At 32.7% G+C, this 22,461-nt stretch overlaps 2 protein-coding genes across 4 annotated transcripts in view; one reads left to right on the forward strand and one right to left on the reverse strand.

Moving 5' to 3' along the window:
- Positions 1–215: 215 nt before the first annotated feature.
- On the reverse strand, positions 216–12,920 carry LOC140048875 (protein SPMIP7-like). Of its 2 annotated transcripts, none has more exons than XM_072093682.1 (8): positions 12,847–12,920; positions 8,916–9,515; positions 7,782–7,876; positions 6,906–6,976; positions 6,338–6,547; positions 5,891–6,034; positions 5,453–5,560; positions 216–1,346 (listed from the first exon to the last, which is right to left on the reverse strand). In XM_072093682.1, the coding sequence occupies exons 2-8, from the start codon at positions 9,469–9,471 to the stop codon at positions 1,211–1,213; spliced, it is 1,320 nt and encodes a 439-aa protein (XP_071949783.1). In that variant the 5' UTR covers positions 9,472–9,515; positions 12,847–12,920; the 3' UTR covers positions 216–1,210. The 2 variants fall into 2 exon arrangements, with proteins under 2 accessions (XP_071949783.1, XP_071949790.1); XM_072093689.1 differs by lacking the exon at positions 12,847–12,920 and adding an exon at positions 9,913–9,984.
- A 3,598-nt stretch (positions 12,921–16,518) lies between these two features.
- The window catches only part of LOC140063655 (protein C-mannosyl-transferase DPY19L1-like), a 66,285-nt gene continuing 60,342 nt past the window's right edge, over positions 16,519–22,461 (forward strand). For both annotated transcript variants that reach the window (XM_072110092.1, XM_072110093.1), the window contains exons 1-6: positions 16,519–16,681; positions 17,862–17,886; positions 20,759–20,846; positions 21,196–21,333; positions 21,803–21,923; positions 22,074–22,225. In XM_072110092.1, the coding sequence (XP_071966193.1) occupies positions 16,645–16,681; positions 17,862–17,886; positions 20,759–20,846; positions 21,196–21,333; positions 21,803–21,923; positions 22,074–22,225 (561 nt within the window). In that variant the 5' untranslated portion in view covers positions 16,519–16,644. The remainder of the gene's footprint in view (positions 16,682–17,861; positions 17,887–20,758; positions 20,847–21,195; positions 21,334–21,802; positions 21,924–22,073; positions 22,226–22,461) is intronic.

Raw genomic sequence — 22,461 nt, forward strand, 5'->3', positions numbered from 1 at the left:
CACTGTATTGAAATCACCACAATAATAAAATGTACACTATCATGGAGTATGTATACATATTGTTCAATATCACAGGGCTAGCTGATATTGATAAAATAAAACAATAACACAAATTTGACATAAATATAGATATTTATTGTGCTTAAAATGCTCACATCAATTATTTTCTATTTAAATTATAAATATTGCATAATTCTTATGTTATATAATGTGCATCTATTTGTTCGCAAAGTGTTCATTTTAAAGTTTCTTTTGATTTCACCAATATTCACAAATGAATCAAAGTACAAAATGGCTAAAATCAGATTTACAAACAAAAAGGTTGGCAGTGAATAAATATAATAAACACTGTCCCAATACCAAAACACCTTTGAAGTCAACTAGAGTGATTCAATAATGTGGAACAAAATTTATGTGTATCGAGTTTGGGGAGAATTTGATATTCTATATAATTAATTTGTCGATTACTTGAAGAAGTGAATTAAAAGCTAGCACGCGCATAATCTTGAATTCCTAATGTACTAAACTAAGCATACAGTACTAATATTTTCAAACTTGGTTTTTGATCTGTCATTGTTTTTAGGCAGAGACATTTCTGGGGATTTTCTATATTGTAAGCTTGTATTCAAATTAGTAACAATAACCTGCTTGGTGCATGGCTTCTAGGAATCGTCCTTTGTATTGTTGGTCATTTGTGTGGTGGAGGAGAGCTAGCCTAACAAATACAATGCATCTGTGTGAATTTAAAGTCTCCCTTTGTTATTGGCTCGTGGCATGTGGTGATCCCAGTTTGTTAAAAAATACAGACAGAAGCACACTAGGCGAAATGATTCTAGAGGTTGCACTGCTTTTGTAATTGTGGGGCGGAGGAAAACTTGTAATTCAAGATTTTGTCCTGCTTTTGTTATTGACTTGTGGCGTGGTCACAGCTTGTTTTATTTTTATTTTATTTATTCGACTTCTCACTAACTCAGTTAGTGAAGGATCTGGACCAACAGGTGGTAAACACCTTTGAAACGGTCCAGTCCCAATTTGCACAGTGGGACCGGGCCTACTTGGTTTAAAAAACATTTTAAGAGTTCTCTTCTTTTGTTATTAGACTGGTGTGGTGGTCTCAGCTTGATAAACGATTCTAGGGTAACCCAATCAAACCTCATCTTTTTTGCCTTTGAGCTCAAATGAGTTCTGTTCAATGATTGCAGACTACAACTCAGTGGAATGTTTCTAGCGTTCGTCCTTCTCTTGTTATTTGGTTGAATGGGTTGCCAGGAGATACAAGTGTTATCATTTTAGACATCTGCGATGTTCGTCGATGTGCTGAATCTGAACGGTAGTTTGGAATCATTCTGTGAACAAGATGTTAATAATATTACCTATAGTACAGGAAAACTATGAAATATGGTTGAAAAAATTGCAACAGAATTTATTTCACCACAATGCATTTCTATAAGGTCCCTATATGAACATATTAAAAGTCTAGAAAAATCCAGGTAGGGGAAATAGGTTTTTTTAAACAAAATGGCCGCCAATGTCGAAAATGCCTAAAAAGGACAAAAAACATAAATAGTAGATCTAATTCAATTTAATAATCAACTTTATAGCGGTTTTTACAATGATTTTTATATTTCTTTACAGTTTTGAAGATCTGAACTACAATATACACATTATTTTAAGTGCTGTTATTAGAAAATGGCTGCAAAACAAATGTTTAAGTATCTAGATATATCCCTATTGTTATAATATATAAAACGCAGTCCTTCCTATGCTTAATGCATAGGATTACGGTGTCTAATAATAAATCAGTTCATTTACATTTGTACTGTTATAACAATATATTACAACATTGGTGGTACCAGTGGGGAGGGGTATAGGGATGGGAGATCATATGGGAAGGGTGAGGGAGTCTGTCCGGCCCCCCCATCCCCTCTCCCCAATTGGCTATTTTTGGGAGTATATGTAGACAATATGATGATATTTCCTAATATAAAACAATACCCCATTGAGTGCTGTTTCAAGGATTTTCATTTTTAAAAGTGACTAAAACTACCCTTTACTGGTATAATATTGTCGGAACTTCTGGGTGCGCTCCCATTGATGGCCCAGCCAATTGATGCTAGCTGCGCTCTCCCCCCCCCAGCCCCCTTAACGGGAAAATCCTTGTACCATCACTGGACTACAATCTATTACCGTATTTATTCGGATAAATGCTACATTTAGAAAAATCGAACAAACTCCCCCATAAGACATCATTTTGAATAACCTACACCAGCGCACCCCCTCCCCTGCCCCCATCGGACATCATTTTGAATTTATTTCGTCGAATGTACGACCCGCCACATTCATATTATACATAATATTGTGTTTTAACACATCTCTATTTGTAATAGAATTCACTGAATGACATGATGGTGTTGTATTTGTTCATATCTAAAGGGTGTATTTATTTGATTATACATGTTACCACATTACACCCACAAAAATAAACGCCTCTCCGAATAAACTCCTCACAACGATTACACGCCCCCACTACCCTCCTTAAAAATCAACCACCAAGGGCATTTATTCAAATAAATGCGGTAATTTCACTTTCATCTTGTCAGTATCTCATCCTCCATATATTGGTGGGGAATTGAGCATGTGCTGATGCCGTGGCATTCTTAAAAAATAGTGGAGCAGCAGTCCAACCCATATTTTCTGCAACTGCAATTCATTTTACTACAACCTTATTTACAGGTACATCTAATCAACTTTAATAGTTTCTCTGGTGCTGGTAGTAAATTTGTCATCAATACTTTCCATCCCTAGTTTGTGGGTTGAAGAGTATTTCCTATCCACTGCTATACCTGGTAATAAAGACTCACGAAATAACATTTTGCAGCAAGGGAATAGATTTGCTTTTTGCAACTTTCTCAAAGAAAAGTAGTCTCCATTGACTTCCCTCCATATATAGCTACCAATGCCAAATTCCTGATGCAATGTTTTCTTTTTTTTGGAAACTGTTTGGTTTACAAAATTTGACATACAACTCCAACTGTGATGATTTTCCAGCTTTTCCTAAACCAAATTTACTTACGGCCCATAATTATATAAACACAAGAGTTTACTTTGCCTTCACATAACGTAACAAACATACATGGTACATAATAAATGTCTTGAAATGTTGCTGTTTCGGGCCAAGAGGTTTGATGTAGCAAACAGTGGGCAGTGAGATGAAGGTTTCTGAGTAGTCTAGCAGTGTGTATGGAGTCGATGAAGTAAAAGAGGGCTGCAGGAAAAGTACAAGGTTCTTTTTCAACAAATGATGCATTGTGTATGACTGTCTCACATAGCCATCAATGATGAAATAGTATATGTGAAGGAATGTGCACTGCTTCTCTATTGATGAATATGGTTGATTTTGACCCATGTGTAATAATATGTTCTTTCCTCTTAAATTAATATTCTGTCACGGTTGCTTCATTCATTGATTTAATACTGTATGTTCTCGATGGGGGAGCACTGTGAATGCATGTAAAGTCTTTCCTTGGTGTGAAGCTCTGTAAAAATTAATTTGCTTTTTATACATGGAATCCAGGGATGTGATACTACATCCCATCTATTTGGTGTTAATCTTAAAAAGTCATAACACCTGGGCAGTAGTATGCTTATAAACTCTGTAAAACCAAACGTCTTAAAAAAAAAAGAATCCATCGCCTCAGAGGAATTGGCATTGGTAGCGCTATGGAGGAATACGTTCTGGGAGAAAGTAGCAAAAAGCAAAACAGCACTTGAAATAAAGTCTATTCCCCCCAACAACAAATGCTGCAAAATGTCATTCCCTGCGTGTATATTACCATGGTACAGCAGTGGATAGAAAATACTCTTCAACCGACAGACTGGGGGATGGAAAGTTACAAATGGCGTGATGTGTCCATTGATGACAAATTTACCACCAGTTACCACTGTTTGTGACGAATACCACGGCATCATCAGCACATGCTTAATTCCTACCTATAGACAGAGGATGATAACTGGACAATGAAAATGAATGGATTAATAGATTGTAAGATTGTATAATTCTATTGTAAATGAACTGTTTTATTAGACACCGTAGTCCTGCATTATAATGCATAGGACTACGTTGTCTATTATTATAACCGTGGTGATATCTTGATACTTAAATTTGTGTTTTTGCTGCTAAATAGCACTTAAATTAATATGTATATTGCAGTTTAAATGTTTGACACTAAAGAGATATAAAAAGCATTATAAAAACTGCTATCAAGTGGTAATTAGATATACAATATATGTTTTATGTTCATTTTTAGACATTTTTCACCATTGGCGGCCATTTTGTTTAAAAAAACCTATTTCCCCTACCTGGATTTTTCTAGACTTTTAGTATGTTCATATAGGAACCTTATAGAAATGCATTGTGGTGAAAAAAATTCTGTTGCAATTTTTTCAACCTTTTACTGATTCTGAGCATATCTTTCATGTACTACTGATACATTTTAAAGTTTAAAAGACTCCTACAGCTATAACATCCTGTGTGGACATGATTTTGGTTTATTGCAATATGCTGTAACAACCTGTAGGAAATGAGCACTCAAAGTATTAGCAGCGTTCACACATACTAGAGTTAAGTGTGCATATAACAATAGTTAAGCTTACATACACAGCTGTTTCATATGTTTGTAACAAACTTATGATGGTTATCTATAGGCTATAAAGTTAACTTTGCAGATAACAGAATAAAAACCAAACATATATCAATCAATATTAATGAGAGGTTTTTTTAGTGTTTAGGAAATTGATTCATGAAACCTAAAAGCTACCAAATCCAGAACAAAACACTGCATTACGTTTACCAGCAAGGTGCATAGATCGGCTAGTACATAACTCACAGGTGTTCTCAGTTATGTGGGCATCTAACTAGACAACAAATGTAATGTTTCCTCGCTCTGGATTCTCTAGCAAAGTGATCTGTGTTGGACAATCCTAAATATGAAGCCTCTGTTCTAATTACATTTGGTAACATATGGCCAATTTACGATTTTTATCATCATTGAACAGTAACTGTTTGGTGTGGCTGTAATTTGATTGCCTCACATTATGAGCGTCAAATTTGATCTGTTGTTTCTTGATATGATTATTCAAATCATATCCAAATTACAATCAACGTAAATGATCTTGTGATCTGTTAACTCTCTCTTATAACTTTTATGGGTTTTGAGAGGTGCATCCAATGCAAGTTTGACTCTGCTAGGTTTTGAAATGTAAGCTTTTACAATGGGGTTGTATCAGATGTTTATTTGGTGTATTTGCTTTTGAATTCAAAACAAGCTAAACCAAATTGATACCATTAGAAAAAAGAGCATGTAAACATGAGCTTAAGTTTCAGAGTCCAATATCAAAGCAATTCTAAACAGTTATTGGAAGGATTAATACTAAAGCGTTTTTCAACACTTACCTGTGGACTCTTGCTGTAGTCTGAGGGGGAGGCAGAGGTGTATTGCTATTGGCGGGATGACTGCTACTCCAGTGGGTGTGTCCTGTGTAGCCTGGGATATTTGCTCGTCTGTAAAATTTAAATTTAAGGTTAGAAAGTGAGGACCATTTCACTAAAAAATGTAAACCTGTGACTCACTGCCTACTGAATTACACATATGTGTGGATAACTTTCTTCCCCCTTCATGTTGTACACTTTAAAGTGCACACAAGTCAGATGTGTACACTGCACCTCTAGTTTTAAGTCACTATTCGAGAAGACTAATTGTTCTACCACCAGAACCATCGTTCACGAGAGCATTGAACTTGTGCCGATGGTATGGCTATGGATTGTGGTGCCCCTGTAACCCCTCGGCCACTCGACTCAGGTGGACATACATTCAATTTGCTAAATATGTACCTGGCTGTGTCTGTATATCTTGGTTTTGCAGTTCTTAGTACAGTTTGTGGAATATAAAATACTCTTGGATTATCTTGTTCACCTGGTGTTCCCAAATAACCACTGTAATTTGGTATGTGATTAACTTTGCAGTATGGGCTACAGCTGAAAGAAAAAACGTAATACAATGCAGACATACAGAAAAATAAACAATTGGTTTTTTTCTCCAGCTCTATAATTATGCAATATGCTATTGTATGTATGAAAGGCCTGTATATAGTGTTCTAGAAAGTAGGCTAAAGAAGGTTATGTAAAAAGTTGATATGTAAATTATTTCATTCTTGTAAGTGAATTGTTATAGAATTTTCATTGAATGCCATGTAGCAGGTTTCCCTCGAATAAACTCCTTCCTAAAAACTAAGGTGTGTTTATTCAAATAAATATGACAGGTTTCTGTAATGTGCTTACAATTCTACTGGACCAGTAAAGTGATATCCATCTCGTATTTGAAACTTATCCCATGTTCCTTCTAGACTCTGATAACCATGCGCAGTTGGTGCGTAGCGTTTATTCTCATTAAATCGGTGTGACACCAAGTCAGATTGTCGTTCAACTGTGGATGCTGGTGGTAGAACCTTGGGAGCTAGCATTGAATCCCAATCTACTTCTTCATATGCTCTGTAAATTTTCAAACCAAAAGTGGTTAGCGGCAGATCCAAATGGTGGCATTAACCCCTACATATCACAATTTATTTCATGTTTGAATATACCTTTTACACTTACAGTATTTTACTGTTTAAGCTATGACCAATTGATTGACCAATTATTAACCCAATCAGGGCCTAACTCTCAAGATTAAGAACCTTTTTCCTTCTCATACTTGTACTGTAGTGTCTCTCTTTTACCAATCTGCCCCTAATAGTGTTTAGTATTGAAAAAAGAATATGATTGCAAAAAAACCATCAAAGTGTTCAAGCTGCACCTATTAAAATAATGAAAAGTTTCAATTTTGTTTTTTAAAGAATTGACAATATACCTTTGTGTAGAGGAAGTGTAGCAATATCTATGAGCGGCTTTATCTTTCCAATCAGGGACTCTATCCACAGCCTGTTGAAACAGAATGATAACAAGATGAATACTGTTGATATGGACTGATGGTAAATACTGCATGACACACTGTGGGCCAATTTAACAACTGTACAAGCTAAAATCACTGTTCAGTGTTTTGCACACGTTTTAAACTACTGGTGGCAGTGGCGGATCCAGGATTTTGAAATAGGGGGCCCCATGGCCTACAAGTAGTGAAATGAAGTTCTGAACTTAATTTGATGTCCTATCTTTTGCATTACAATTTGTGAAATTTAAAGGGGCCCAGGCCGGCTCCAACTCCTCCTCCCCCTGCCCCTTGGTGGATCTAGAAAATAATTTTACCAAATATAGTATTAACATTTATTTATTATTTCAACCACCTTTAACAAAGTGTGGTCCATCTAAATGAAACTGATCAAAAGACCCCCACAAATAATATATAATTATTTAATCTCTTATTTTTATACAATGTTGACAGACCAGAATGTTAATCTTGAAAGATATAATAGTGACTGTAGATTACACAAGTTACTATTTGACATTTTGATAATTCAATACAGTATACTGCAAAAACACTGCATGTGGCAATCAATGTTTATAGACAGTCAGTGTAGAATCTAATCTAGCTTTTACAATTGATTATATTGATCTTTAATAGATATTTTATAAATAGTTATAGCTCTATTGATTCTATTCTTTTATATATAGACACACCGCACAATACAGTTAGCTTATTCTACCATAAATATATTAATTGTCCAAGTTTAACTTTTAAAACTATAAACATACTGTGTATTTTTTTTACTACAAAAGGACTACTTACATTGGCTAGTCCTTTAATCGATAATGTTGATAATCTATTTTGTATTCTTTCTTGTTCTTTTTCAACTTCTCGTGGATCTCGGTCACTGGTCCATCCTGCAATTAACACGATAACCATTAGGGTATAGTAGACTTCATAGATTATATTTTGAACTAAAGCTTACATACACATCAAAGTTTATTATGTGACAACAAAATTTGATGTGCCCATATATGGACATAATGATTATCTATCGAAATTGTGTTCTTCAAGTTTATTTTGACAACGTCATCGTACCAAAAAATTAGAACATGGTGTAGTTCCCGTAATTTCACCTATGTTACACTGTATATAGATATACAGTACACTGTACTGTATGACACTTAATAGGCACCAATCAGCACCATAAGCATATATGCATCAGGTAATAGGATTGCATAAATCAATATTTTGCAGTCATATTTAACATACGTGCATGTTTTAAAAAAAATTAAATATCAGTAAAATTTAAAAAAATTATCACCTATAATTCGTCAAAGTGACGAATAAAATTCTAGTTTATTGTTGATATTGTAGACAGAGCGTAACAATGTTCATTCAAATGATTTCATCTCAGTTATTTGAGACTCTTTTCGTCCCTTGACCAAATGATACTTTGTTGTTTTTTGTTTTGTTTTTATACATATGTTGAATGTTTGTTGATTTTGGTCAAAATATATGTTGAATTGACAAAAACTGACTAAAAAGGCCGCTATTTACCAGGGAGGAAAACTGTACCCAGGTTTAAATTTAAAGGAAGTCCTCCTTGGATTTGCTACCCCACATCTCTTCTTAATTCAATGCATGCAGACAGATTTATGGAAGATATTACCACTGTTTTCTTTTGTGAATATTATAATTGGTTTTTTTCTCTTACCTCTGGTACCTTAGATCCCCTGGAACAAAGTTCAAATCCTGTCAGATGCCAGGATTTGGTTCTCATGACAGAACTCCACCCACAAAGACTTGTAATAAGACTTTGTTTGTGTATAATACTATCTTGTGTTTGTCTTTGTGGTTATTTTAAGGGGGAGGGCCGCTTTATTAGCCACTATTAATGAGCCTTAACAGCCTTGTCTCCAAACTGTCATAAAATATAATCTTTATTTACAGTACCTCCTAATTTTGCTCGGATCCAAACATCACTAATTTTTCTACCAGACCAATTTCCTGGCTCACTCCTGAATCTAGTAATTTCCCCCTCACAATTAGCTCCTAGATGCGGGGATGTATATGACCGTTTAATAGTTAGATCTTCCCGCCATTTTCCTGGTGGTATGCGGTCTCTATGTTCAGACGACTTTGATGGTTGCGGAGTCATTGGCGTCACATTGTTTGGTGGATTATCAATTGCTTGCATAGATGGTATATCCCTGATACCGGTGCTACGATCAACATCCGCGGACGCAGAGATAAATCCACTTGTAGGATCTATAATGGGTACATTATCCCGGGCTGGTGCAAGGGTGTCATCATTGTACTTAACAAATCCTACATTTCGTGTATCTTGAAAACTATCAAAGTCAAATTTCCCTCTTAATTTAGGGAATTTCATTTGTCGTATACGTCTGCTTTGTGAAATCTGTTGCCCAATGTTGCTGCCAGCATTCGTGTCTGGTTGTAGGTGCAATCTGAGGTCTCCCTCTGGCCTTTTCAGCATCGTTGCTGTCATTTTTTATTTATGGTCCTCCTATCTATTGATACGTTTCGGTAAATCTGTAATATAAATTTCGTTTGAATAAAAAAAAAAATAAAATCAGAAAAAAATGAAGTGCAAGGCAACTCAGGCTGAAATCAGACTGGAACTCCCTTCTTAAATCTGTAGTAGAGGCTACACCAATTAATCATTTCAAAACATTATTGGAGAGACACTAGTCTGACCACCATAAATGATGTTCTGTCCTTACGTTGAGTATAAACAGAGGGACACACAGGCTTGCCCAAGATATATATACACTTTTAAAATAAGCCTAAAACTCACTAAATAAATACGAATAAGCCTAGCCTAAGTATAGTAACTTTCTAGTAGGCTAAGGCCTAATACATAGTTATATACAACGTCTAACTGGTTTGTTGCAGCTCAATTTATTATTTAACTCCTAAAGAAACTTACCGAATACACATGTGATCATTCAATCATAATTAATCTTATTGACAAAACATAATATTTCAATAATGTAATCAATCAACCTCGGAATCAACCTACACTGCTCATCTATTATCGTATAACACCTTGCTTAACTGTATGTGCTTATCAACAGCGTCTGGTTGCTATGTACTTCAATGATAATTGAACTTAACTCCGCCCAATTATTTTAAATCAATCAAGCATGAAATAAGGTACTTAAAATAGAGGGCAGTAGACTTTTATTTCACTAACTGTATAGTTATTATAAAAACTCAGGTTTCAATATTATATATCTAGCCAGCTATGTCCCAGGAGGACACATTCATTAATAAGCTGTTTCATAGCGGTAGCTTTAGTATCTAAGGCTGACAGTTTGTGAATTTGGAAACTCGACTATAATTTATAGGTAGCTGCTGGACCCAAAAAACGTCTGGGAGAAGAGAGTCTATATGAAAGCCTTTGCTGATAATACAGTATTATTGAGATGTAGACGGAAATCTGTAAAATCTTGTTTAATAAATAATAACTTCGTTTTTGCTGTCAACCAGGCCGGTATTATAATAAGTCACTGTCAAATAATCAATCGATAATGGTCAAAACTTTATTTTGGCTCTGTCAACATAAAGGGAAGTATTTACAATGACTTTCTTTTTTATGACTGTCAATCTAGGCCAATGTTAGTATAATTCAAAATGAAACTCCAACCTCTCTAATCAAAAGATTGAACTCGAAAACGGACCGTTTTTTTGAATTGGGTATGTTGAAACATTTCAATATTCATTTAAAAAAGTACATTAATTATGGTATTGATCAGTGGCTATAGAGGCGTAAAAACCCTCGGTCAATATCATGTAAAATGCACTGTGGAAGGGTCATTATTAAGACTGCAAAATTGGGCTTATCAACAAATAAATACTTTCGTTCAAAATGTAAAATCAAGGCTGAAAAATTGGGCTTATCAACAACAAAATATTTTATTATTAGACGCGATAACATCAAGGATAATCAGTATAATTATTAATATAGCCACTGTTACTAGTTTTATTCTACATGCTAAAGTAAATAAAAATCCACTAGAAAACAAGCAAGTCTGAATGTTATGCTTATTAGCCATTCTATGTTTGTTACTGTAGGCCTATGATTATTTGCAATGTCCACATATTATTTCCGTGGGCATATCCATAGTGTATCACTCACAAAAAAGACGTGTGAGGTTCTTTCTTTAGATTTTGAAGAATGATTTGTGTTACAGTTCACACAAGAGTCAAATGCTCAAGATATCAGCTAACGCCATGGGACCCTTGGCTTATCAATGAATAATAAATACAGTACTACTTTCGTTCAATTGAAATCGGAATCTGACCGTTTCATTAAATTGGGTGTGATTAGGCCTAAACATATAATAATTTATTAAAAAGGTACAATAAAAACAAATGCATCAGAGGCGTAAAGAACCCACGGTCAATATCATGTAAAATGTATATGGTATAAGCACTGTGGAAGGGGTCATTATTATTAAACTGGAAAATTCGGCTTATCAACAAATAAATACTTTCATTTAAAATTTAAAATAAGAATGCAAAATTGGGCTTATCAACAAATAAATACTTTCGTTCAAAATGTAAAATAAGACTGCACAATTGGGCTTTATCAACAAATAAAATACTTTTTTTCAAAATGTAAAATTAGGACTGGAAAATTTGGCTTATAAACAAATAAATACTTTTTTTCAAAATGTAAAATTAAGACTGGAAAATTGGGCTTATAAACAAATAAATACTTCCGTTCAAAATGTAAGAAAACATTTTTTAAATATAATCCTTAAGCTTTGTCTATACTATCAAACTAAATATGATTATGATGTGCCCATATTATATAGACATGACGATGTCATATCACTACGATATTCGGGCATATCACTACCATATTTGGGCACATCACACTTTTTTTGTTAAACTAGTTGGGACAGTGTAGACACAGAACTATGTGATCGAAACATAAGTCGGAATTGGACTGACGCGATTGATTTAATTGGGTATTTTTATTAATGTAATGATTCATTAAAAACTATAATACCGATACGCGTTTGGTATTGATCAATGGTGCAAAAAACCCTGAGAAATAATGTTATAACGCGATTTGGTGATAGCTTAGCAATAATACAACCCATATACTATTATTATAAATACCTATTACAAATCCATTCATATAACTTTTGATCGCGAACCGAAAATGTATAAATGTTATTCTACAGACAGTAATTATATATTCAAAAGCCATATTATTATTATTATCAATACCTAAATGCGATAGTAATAACCACATACATTATTCCCAATACAAGTTTGTGCGTTTAATTCTAGAAAGAAACGACTGTGCTGACAGGCCAATGACATAAATCACAAGTAAAGTCCCAATTGTTCACTTGCGTTTTGATTGGCCGACCTATTATATTAGATTAATGAAGACTGTTCTTACAACTGCCCAGTCAAAAAGTTACGCGGCGTTTTTTGTAAGAAATATTTCTTGTTTAAGTTTTACAATTTCAAAAATTCAACAACAAACAAAAAGTGACAATTTTCATTTCATCAATGCTTTAACATTCTAACCATTTATAGGCAAGTGACCTGTTTTTAATAAATGTTTACTGTTGGACAAATTTTTTATAAATGTGTATTATAATAATAATTTATTAAAAGCTACACTTTTGAAACAGGGCACTTCTTGAATAAATGTGCGTCCAGATTAAGTAAAATAAAAGTTACAGAAAAGAAAAGATTTAACAATATATTTACAGGGGAAATATTTTTTTGTTAAAAAATAATATAAATTATGTACAAAATATAAATTATGTACAAAATATTAAAAAATATAACATTAACAAAAGTAGTTAAAAAAAACCAATTTCTTGTTTCTCACCCCTCGTCTTTTTCCATGCACGTTTGGTGAAACCTTTACAGAATCTATCGAATGCAACTCACATATTCGTAGGATTCGATGGAAGACAAGTACAGTGAACCAAGAACATACATTAATTGTTGATTTATTGTTCCATTATTAAATTGGTTTCAAATTTCACATTGCATTCGATAGACTTTGCTCGAGCATTGTCAATTCCTCCATTCTAATATTCTGGGGCACAGGACATGAGAGAGATGCGGCGCCTATAACTTGGATCTTAGAATTACATACATAGGGTAGCCTACATATACCGTCATTATTGCTTGAAGTACGTCTGTTTCGTTTAGATCGCAATTAAAAAAAAATATACTTGCGCTTTCGAAGTAACTATAATTAATATATGGCAGGGGGTTTCTTTAACAATTTATAGTCCTGAATTTGGTGAGTTAGTGTTGTCACCTTAAATTACACGAAACTGCCAATTAAACAATTTTTGTTAAAAAATAATATAAATTATTTATTATAAATGAATTTATAAATTCCCTATTATTAATTAACCATCATTGGATGGACGAGTGCGTCATATGGTTGAAACGCACGTGTGATAACGAGCTAGCTGCTGCTGCATCGCACGCAGAGTACTGCAATAGGGTTGGTGCAAATCTGTCCATAATAGGTTACTTTTCTGTCCATAATAGGGGACTTTCTGTCCATAATAGGGACTAGAGGGCGCTGTTGTTTGTCCATAATAGGTAACTTTCATAATTGGCTGTCCAAAATAGGTGACTTTTTGTCCACAATACTAGGGCCTAGGCCTATAGGCTAGTTTATTGGAGTAGTGCGCCATCCATTGTGTTGTCCATAATAGGTGATTTTGTTGGCGTACTCGTACATACGTAGTTTATTTCGCGAGTAGAATTAATAGTATTATTAGTTAATACTAATTTGCTTTCTCTTCAGACTTCGAGGCTACCTAGGCCTAGCTAGTAGGAGGCCTAGGCCTAATTAGTATAATTATTTAAGTCTCTCTAGCCTCTAGGCCTAGCCTAGGCTAGTCCTGTTTTAGTTAGGCTACCTCAGTCAGGCCTAGGCCTAGTACTACTACTAGCTTAGCTGGAGTCCATTTGTTATTGTCCACTAATGAAATGTGAGCTTTTTTTTTTCTAAGCCTACCTTACAGCAGGGGAGGAATACAAATGAAATGGGCTCATATTAGGTAGATAGGTTTCCTACTACAAACAACTAGGCCTAGGCCTATCCTCATTATCTGTTTTTTTATTATTTTATTTTTTTAATATGAATATTTTACATACTAGGGCCTAGGCCTACTCGTAACTATACTGCCTAACTGCAGGTCAGGTCTGGCGGACTAGTCATTATACAGTCTTTTACTAATACCACTGCCACCACCGCCCACTGCACTACTAGGCTATACTTTTTTTTAAAATTATATTTTGAATGAATGAGTCTTATCCAGACAGTTCGGACAGTTAGTAGGTTGGCAGTATAGTAGAGCCAGAGCTATTGTTACTGTATGTTATTAATTATGTCATCTATTTAAATCTCAATTTTTCCCATATTTTTTGCATGTATCAAAGATTGTGTACAGTGTATCTTCTGATCAATGTTATAGTACAGTAGCATGGACATTTCTATTAACTAGGGTAAGTAACAGATAGGCCCAACTTACAATTAAAGAATAATACTTTACATACAACCCACTAGGCCTACATCTTTTAGGACATTTTTCAATATGACCAAGATACTGTAAAATCAAAAGAAGAAGCCTATTTAGAAAAAGTATTTGTTTGCAAAAGTAATCTTCGGAAAAGAAGGATACAATTTAGTCAAACATTTTCAGAGAGACAAACTGAATTTTATCAGTACCGTAGTAGAAAAACTGACAATACATGAAAATTTATTTTTAACATTCTGATTTGAAATATTCTATTCATTTGAATTGCTAAGAAATTAAAAGTAGATATTTTTTTTTTTATTTCCATTCATTATAAACATTACAATCACAGTACAAAGAATAGATAAATCCACTAACAAATTCATGCAGACAATATTTCAAAATTTAATTGAATGTTATATTATTAAAGCATTCATTCAATAAAGCATTTGTCTTTAAAACATTTAATATCAGTTTTCATATAGTGAGTATGGTAATAATTGACTCTAACAACTGGTATAAACTTAAATTTAGTAAAACAATCCTACATATCTTTTTTTTAAATGCAATAAAATATTTAAACATAACTGTTTCCCACCATACAACATGAAAATTTGTCTCAGCATTACTAAGATTGAAGTTTCTTGCATTATACAATACCTTTTTTTTTATTATAGGCATACAGGTGTTTGATATTCTGCTCATATACAGTATGCTGCTGAAATGAAAAAGTACATCACTTCAACATATTATTTTTGATCATAATCATCGATCAATAATTATAGTAATAAACATAATCATTATGGTGCATTTTATTTATCCTTGCTATTTTTTAAATTGTAGTTTAACCATGTTTTTACACTTTTAAAAATAATATAATTCAGTATTTTTTAAATGTGATTTAGATTTTGAATAAACTGTTCTGAATACAGAACAAAGGTGTTGATTGTACACTGCGTGTATGTAAACTTGATTTATTGTCGTATTTCTTATTAGTATTAAACATTAAAATTGATTCATTTAATTAAACAATATAATAAATGGATGAGATGTGCTGCTGTTGATCCACTTTAGACTGGGATGGTTTGTCATTGAGCTATGTGGATCCAGAATTTTGAAATAGGGGAGGACCTAAAATGACGAAATGAAGTGCTGAACTGTGATGTCTTTTTCAATATTAAATTGATTTTCATTATTACTGTTAACAAAACAAAATAAGTCCAAAGAAAAAAAAATACAACAATACATTGAAACACCAATGCATTTATAAAAATAACAGTTTACATTTCATTATCTTAAAAAAATAAAACTTTATCAATATTATTATTAGAGTATTATGGGGTATTTTTTATTTTTGTAAAAGAACGTGTGGGTTCGTTTGGTGATTTATTTAAACTTGCAATAGTATGGTAAGTTGTGTAATGTCTGTCCGTACTATCAAACCTAAAATGAAGTTCAAATTAAATTATTTGTTGCTGAATAAATTTCACATTTCATTATTATTAGTGGACAATAACAAATGGACTAGGCCTAGGCTAGTAGGCCTATAGAGGTAGCCTAACTAACAGGACTAGCCTAGGCCTATAGGCAAGAGAGACTTAAATATTTATACTAATTAGGCCTCCTAGGTAGCCTCGAAGTCTGAACAGAAAGCAAATTAGTATTACTTCTACTCGCGAAATAAACTACGTACGTACGAGTACGCAAAAAAAAATCACCTATTATGGACAACACAATGGATGGCGCACTACTCCAATAAACTCGCCTATTGTGGACAAAAAGTCACCTATTTTGGACAGCCAATTATGAAAGTCACCTATTATGGACAAACAACAGCGCCCTCTAGTCCCTATTATGGACAGAAAGTAACCTATTATGGACAGAAAAGTAACCTATTATGGACAGATTTCACCAACCCCGCTCGAGTACTGCGCACATTTTTTCGGGGAGAAATTGGTAAACTCCAGAGGGAGTGTTCTATCTGATCAGCGCGTAATGCAAAAATGGCTCCGAAACAGAGAATACTGAAAGATAGATCGCGGTCCCAAAAAAGTGATGTTGTTGGAGGAAAAGGGCATAAAACAAAAGATAAATTTACCAAGTTAAATGGAAAAACATTTAAGAGCTCACATCTGCAAGATATGTTTAATGGAAAAATGGCGCTTGTACTTTTTATCGGTGAGTAAATTAATTGTAGGCAACGTGTGTCGCTGTGTAACCCTGCTGTCTGTGTGGTGGTGTTTTTTGCTGGCTGGATTGTTTAACCGGAAATATATTATCCGGGAAGATGGGCTAGGCCTAGGCCTTATGCCTCTTTAGCCATTGCTATGTCTGTTATCTATTAAAAGGACTAGGCTAGGCCTTGGCCTGGTCTAGGAAAAAAACAATTTTGAAAGACAATATAGCCTAGGCCTACACCTAGCTAGGCCTAGCCAGGCCAGGCTAATTAATTGTACGCCGTTAATTGTAATAATAATAATAATTGTATTTGATATTAATTATTATTAACCTTACTTGGCAAATTGGTATAAATAGGTATAGCCTAGGTATCCTACATTGATAAATAATACAAGTAATAATATTATTTATTAATTATGCACTTTTTAATTGTATGATGCACTATATAGCCTAGAACCCTGAAAGAGGTCATGGGTAGGCTACATCTTTTACAAAAAATTAGTAAAAAAAAACACCTGAACTCGATGTCAATGAACAATGCAATTCAACATTCAAATTCATTCCAGGATGACATAGCGACTCAAATAAGTCTGTCACTGTCATTCCTCATCCCTCATGACAACACATAATAATTTCATAACGTGTATAACATAACAATTTTACAATCAATAACAAATTTAACAATCAGTTGACGGCAGTAGTCAATAACAAGAATATACAAAGCATTCTTTAACAAAAATTACATTAATAATTAATATATGGCGTAATATCGTTGGGTGTTTGCTTGGGTTTTTAATGATGTTTTAGTTTTTACTTGAATGTAAAAAATGTTTTAAAGCAGATATATTTATATACAGTACTGCGATTTTTACAGGTGTGGTTCCATAACATTGGGTCATGTACTGTAGGCCTACTTTGATGAAATGTTTACTAGAATAGTCTAGTAAACAGCACTCTTCTATAACAACAGTGTTGTCGGTTCCTTAAAGAATAAAAGTATAAATAGTGTTTAAATTTGTAATGTCTATTATAAGCATACTATTATTTTGTTTGACAAGAATTGGGCAATTTCAAAGTGCACAAGACTATCATTCCTTGTGCAATTTCAAAGTGGTGGCATAACACAGTATTAGGCCTACTCATCAAATCAATCTAAAACAAGTATTTTATTTCTTCACAGCATGTGTAGCTGGATTACTGAACAGGTAAAAATAATTATTTACTCTTCTTAAGTCTTACTATATTACTACAAGGCTAGCTATGCCTACAGTAGGCCAGTTTGCTGTTTAGTTTAATACTGTTTTACAGGGTATAATAACAATTAATCTTTCAAAACTGTTTTAAAATTTTTTTTAAAGGACAATTTACTATAAATCCTTCCAAAGCCAATCATCAAATATTAGCTTTATAAGAAGTAAACTATGATATAATAGGCCTACATTAAAAATAATTTGATAACAATAAAAACTAAAAATGTTATTATTATTTAATTTAAAAAAAGCCCCTCAGTGATTTTTGTTAAATTAAGTTGTTTATATGTCTTAAGCGAAATCATTATTTTTGTAAATTATTTTTAGTGTTAGAATAAGAGAATAGCTACAAAATAGCCTAGGTTATTTTACGTTTGATTTTTTCATTTTTATTTTTCATGTTTTTGAGTACAGTACATCTTTAATCAAACAAAGTGCAAATCAATGCAGTGCACAGACTCAAAATAATTCCTAATAATGAATACCCTTACAAACACTTTCCTCTATTTGAATAATTATTCAATCATGCTATGACAAAAGAAAAAGAACAACCCTTTAAAGAATATGTAACTTAATACATTATTACCAGTAATAATGCCATGTAACAGATTGCAGTGTATATTGACACAGTACAGGTTTTTATTGAGAACCAATTTCCTCACAGCTCATCATAGCAACAGATGTTATATTATTATCTAAAATAAATGCTTTTAGAAATCTGGTTTATGTACAGTATTAAAGCAACATAGGTGTAAATTGCAATCTTACTACAAATCCTATATTATTACAGTATTCATATAGAGTAATAATAAACACACTTTTACAATATAATATATATATATATATACATACACTGATGAAGGGCTAGTGTTGCCCGAAAGTGAAAGCTTTTACTTTATCGTTTTGATTTAGCTTTTTTTTTTTGTATCTCCATTGAGATCCAGCCACTGATACCCACAGCATTGTCATTTTTTCAGTAATTTGGATTTATAATATTCGTCGGCATGGTGAAACACTGGTAGTAGTACGTAAACTTATAAAGAAAGTTTGTAAACTTGCCATCAAAGATCTCCAATTTAATTACACTATGTCCTACCTTCTTTAACAAGTACTGAATTTCAGTTGTTTACCAGTTTAAATGCCCTGGTTGCAACCGTGACTATATTGGTTTCTTACTAGAGTAAATGAACATTCTAAGTTTACCTATAGTGTCATTTTTAACCATATTAGTTTTAAAACTTCACAATTTGCCAGTTGAATTTAAAACATTAATTTATCCATACATAAAAATAACTGACAGCTCTAATAATTTATTACTCAAAAAGGCCTTAGCCATTAACCACTACAAACCATCATTGAATTGTGGTTTAAGAGCTTCATAAGAGCTAAAATTGTTTATCTGACTTTTACTTGTGTGTCTGCTGCCTTTGTTTTGATTTTCTTTGTAACACCCTATATGGCTAATTGTTTATATCTCATTTACATGTTTATGCCATGTCATGGACTAATATAATAGGTCCATGCTTGCATAGCACTGAAGTTATAATTGTCTGCCTTTGTCTTTATTGTTCATTCCTGATGTTTATCAAAATAATAAAGATCAAAACGTTGAATCATGTTATTTGGAATGAGGTAGTTTTATACTAGATTTTCTTTGAGGAGTTAGTTTATGTTTTTTTTTCTGATCTCATCATATTTCAACTTTTCAAAAAAAAAAAAAATTTTCATTGTTATTACAGTAAACAAAAATAGAAAGGATCATCATTAAATGTTTGAATTGTATCACATTCGTCAAGTAATCTGTGATGTATAAACAAGAAATTGACTTTTATTATTTAAACAAAAACTAAAATCATTATGTTGCTACATCATAATGTATACTATTTAGAGGGAAAGATACCTTCGTTCGTTATACACATATGCTACTATCAAAATATAAAAAAAAAAACAGAATTGTTCTGTAATTTAACAACATTTCACTACAATTAACTAATTTCAAATACATTTATTAGAATATAATTAAAACAATGTGTAAAAAATATTAGTTTGATATCAGTGATTAGATCAATTATTGGTCTTATTGGACTGGTCTGATTCCCATTGGAAAGATTGAATTAAAGTTTAAGCTTTATTTACCTCCGCCAAGGAGGTATATGTAATCGGTCGCGTGTGTTTGTTTGTTTGTTAGCAGGATTACTCAAAATGTAATTACAAGATCTTTCCCAAAATAAAAATACAGATTGATATGTGGTTAAGGACCACTCCATTAAATTTTGGAGGCAATCCAGACCATGGTCCTAATTCTGGACCACTTTTTAAAATTATTTTCAGACTTGCTAGTGTTAAAAGATAAGACAGAAATTTCAAAAGCCGGTGAGCAACAAGTAAACTAAAGTTGTATTGTCTCTAGAACTACTTGTCCAAAAAACTTCATTTGTGTACAAGAGGAAAGAATTATATGTTGTGATTTGTAATTTTAAAACATAATTACATTTAATGTACAAGTTTTTTGTTGCGAGTAGTTTAAAAACCCTATTTCTTTTCAAATTCACACACAGCATTAAGACACACACAAATATATATTAAAGAACATTAATTCTAAACCGCCCGGTGATATACTGAAATTTAATTAATTAATTTGATATATATATATTTTTTCCCGAAGAAATCTTATATAGGAGAATTTTACATTAGGCGGAGGTATGCACTCTCGGAGTGGCTTTCTAGTTTTATTAAATAATTATTTAATAATAATTAAAAAAAATAAATATATATGTTTGGGCAACAGTAATATTTATGAATAATCATTTTTATAATTTTATTTCAGTGCTCATGTTTCTTCTATGTTTGAAAATGATCGTTTCTTCTCGCATCTGTCAGACATGGAGAGAGAAATGACCTTCCGTACCGAAATGGTAATAGGATAAGTGGTTGGAATTATTATTAATAAGGGATAAAGTTCAGATGTCTGTAGCAATTTGGGCAAGAGCCATACTTTAATTTAACCAGTTATGTATAAAAATAACCTCTGTTTTAAAAAAGGAATGCATAATAAATTTATATAAAATAATTTATAGAAAAATAACTTTAATAAAAGTGCAAAATGTCCTATTCAAACAAATTATGATTTTAATAATCTTCATTAGTCAAGATTATTGAGCACTGTCAGACATACAGTAGTGTACAGTATCATTGTACAGTCCTCACTCCTCTAACATATTATGTTAGGAGGAGTGAGTGACAATACTATTTCATTTAATACAGGGTCTGTACTATTCATACTACAAGACAATCATAGAAGCACCATCATTCATGGATGGTATGTGGTTAGTTATGAAAGACAATGTTACAGAATTTCCCAACACTATCAATGTTTTAAAACGATTCAACCTTTATCCAGAAGTAAGTCATGGAATATTTTTGAATTTTCAACTTTTATTAATGGAAAGATGTAATATTTAATAAACCTATTTACATAGAGTTTACAAGAAAAAAATGAAATAATAAAAGAAAAGACAATAACAAAGTGGTAGAATATTTGATTTATTTTGTTTGGTGGCATCTAGCTGGTTGTGTGGAGTTGTAGCTTAGTTGTTACTTAGATGCTCTGCTACTGATCCCATGCTACTCATAACAAAAACTCCAAAAGTTATATGTAAGACATGTGTGCAGGTAGAGCATCTCTTATATGTTTCTGTTCTCATGTGAACAAGAAAACTATCTAATTAAAAATGTAGATAATAAAGAAAAGAGTTTTTGTTTTTATGCTTGATTTTCTGGGCTTATGAAGTAACTACAGTTTTGATAATGGAAGTATTATTGAAGACAATTTGTATTAGATAATCAAACTTTAATTATTATTTCTTTGCAGGTATTTTTAGGGATGGGATTCCGGTCGTTTGATAGCATCACAAAATGGATGGGTATCAAGACGAAACAGTGCTATAAGGTCAATCGAGGTCAAAATTTACCTCCAGTTGCAAACTGTGAAGGTAAATATTTATGATGATGTTACAGTATTTTTAAAATTAGTGAAGTTTTGAAATCTTAAGCTTCACATTATATTATGTGGTGGTGGCCATGTATTGCAATTTGCACAAATTCTGTTCCACTTTTAATAAATAATTTGCCTCTTTTCGCAGGTATTGGAGACCCATCATATTTCTACGTTACTGCAATTTTTGTTGAGCAGGGAATTATGATGGCTATCTTTTTCTTATTTGGTTATTACCTTAGCAACGATATCTTCGGAGGACTTATCACTGTTATGGCTTTCTTCTTTAACCATGGAGAGGTAATAATACCAACATCTCAAATCTAAATTTTTTACAATCTTATAATCTGTGTGCACTAGAAATTAAGCAGTTATAATAATATAATGATAACTATTGTTAATTATTACTGTGTCACTTTTTTTACTTTTGATCACAAACACTAAATCAAATTGGTGTTGATGGACAATTTTCAAACATTAACCAGATTTTGTTTAGTTACAAAACCTTTATTTTCAAAACTTGCAAACTAAAGTAT

Source organism: Antedon mediterranea, chromosome 1 (assembly GCF_964355755.1).
Source record: "Antedon mediterranea chromosome 1, ecAntMedi1.1, whole genome shotgun sequence".
NCBI lineage: Eukaryota > Metazoa > Echinodermata > Crinoidea > Comatulida > Antedonidae > Antedon > Antedon mediterranea.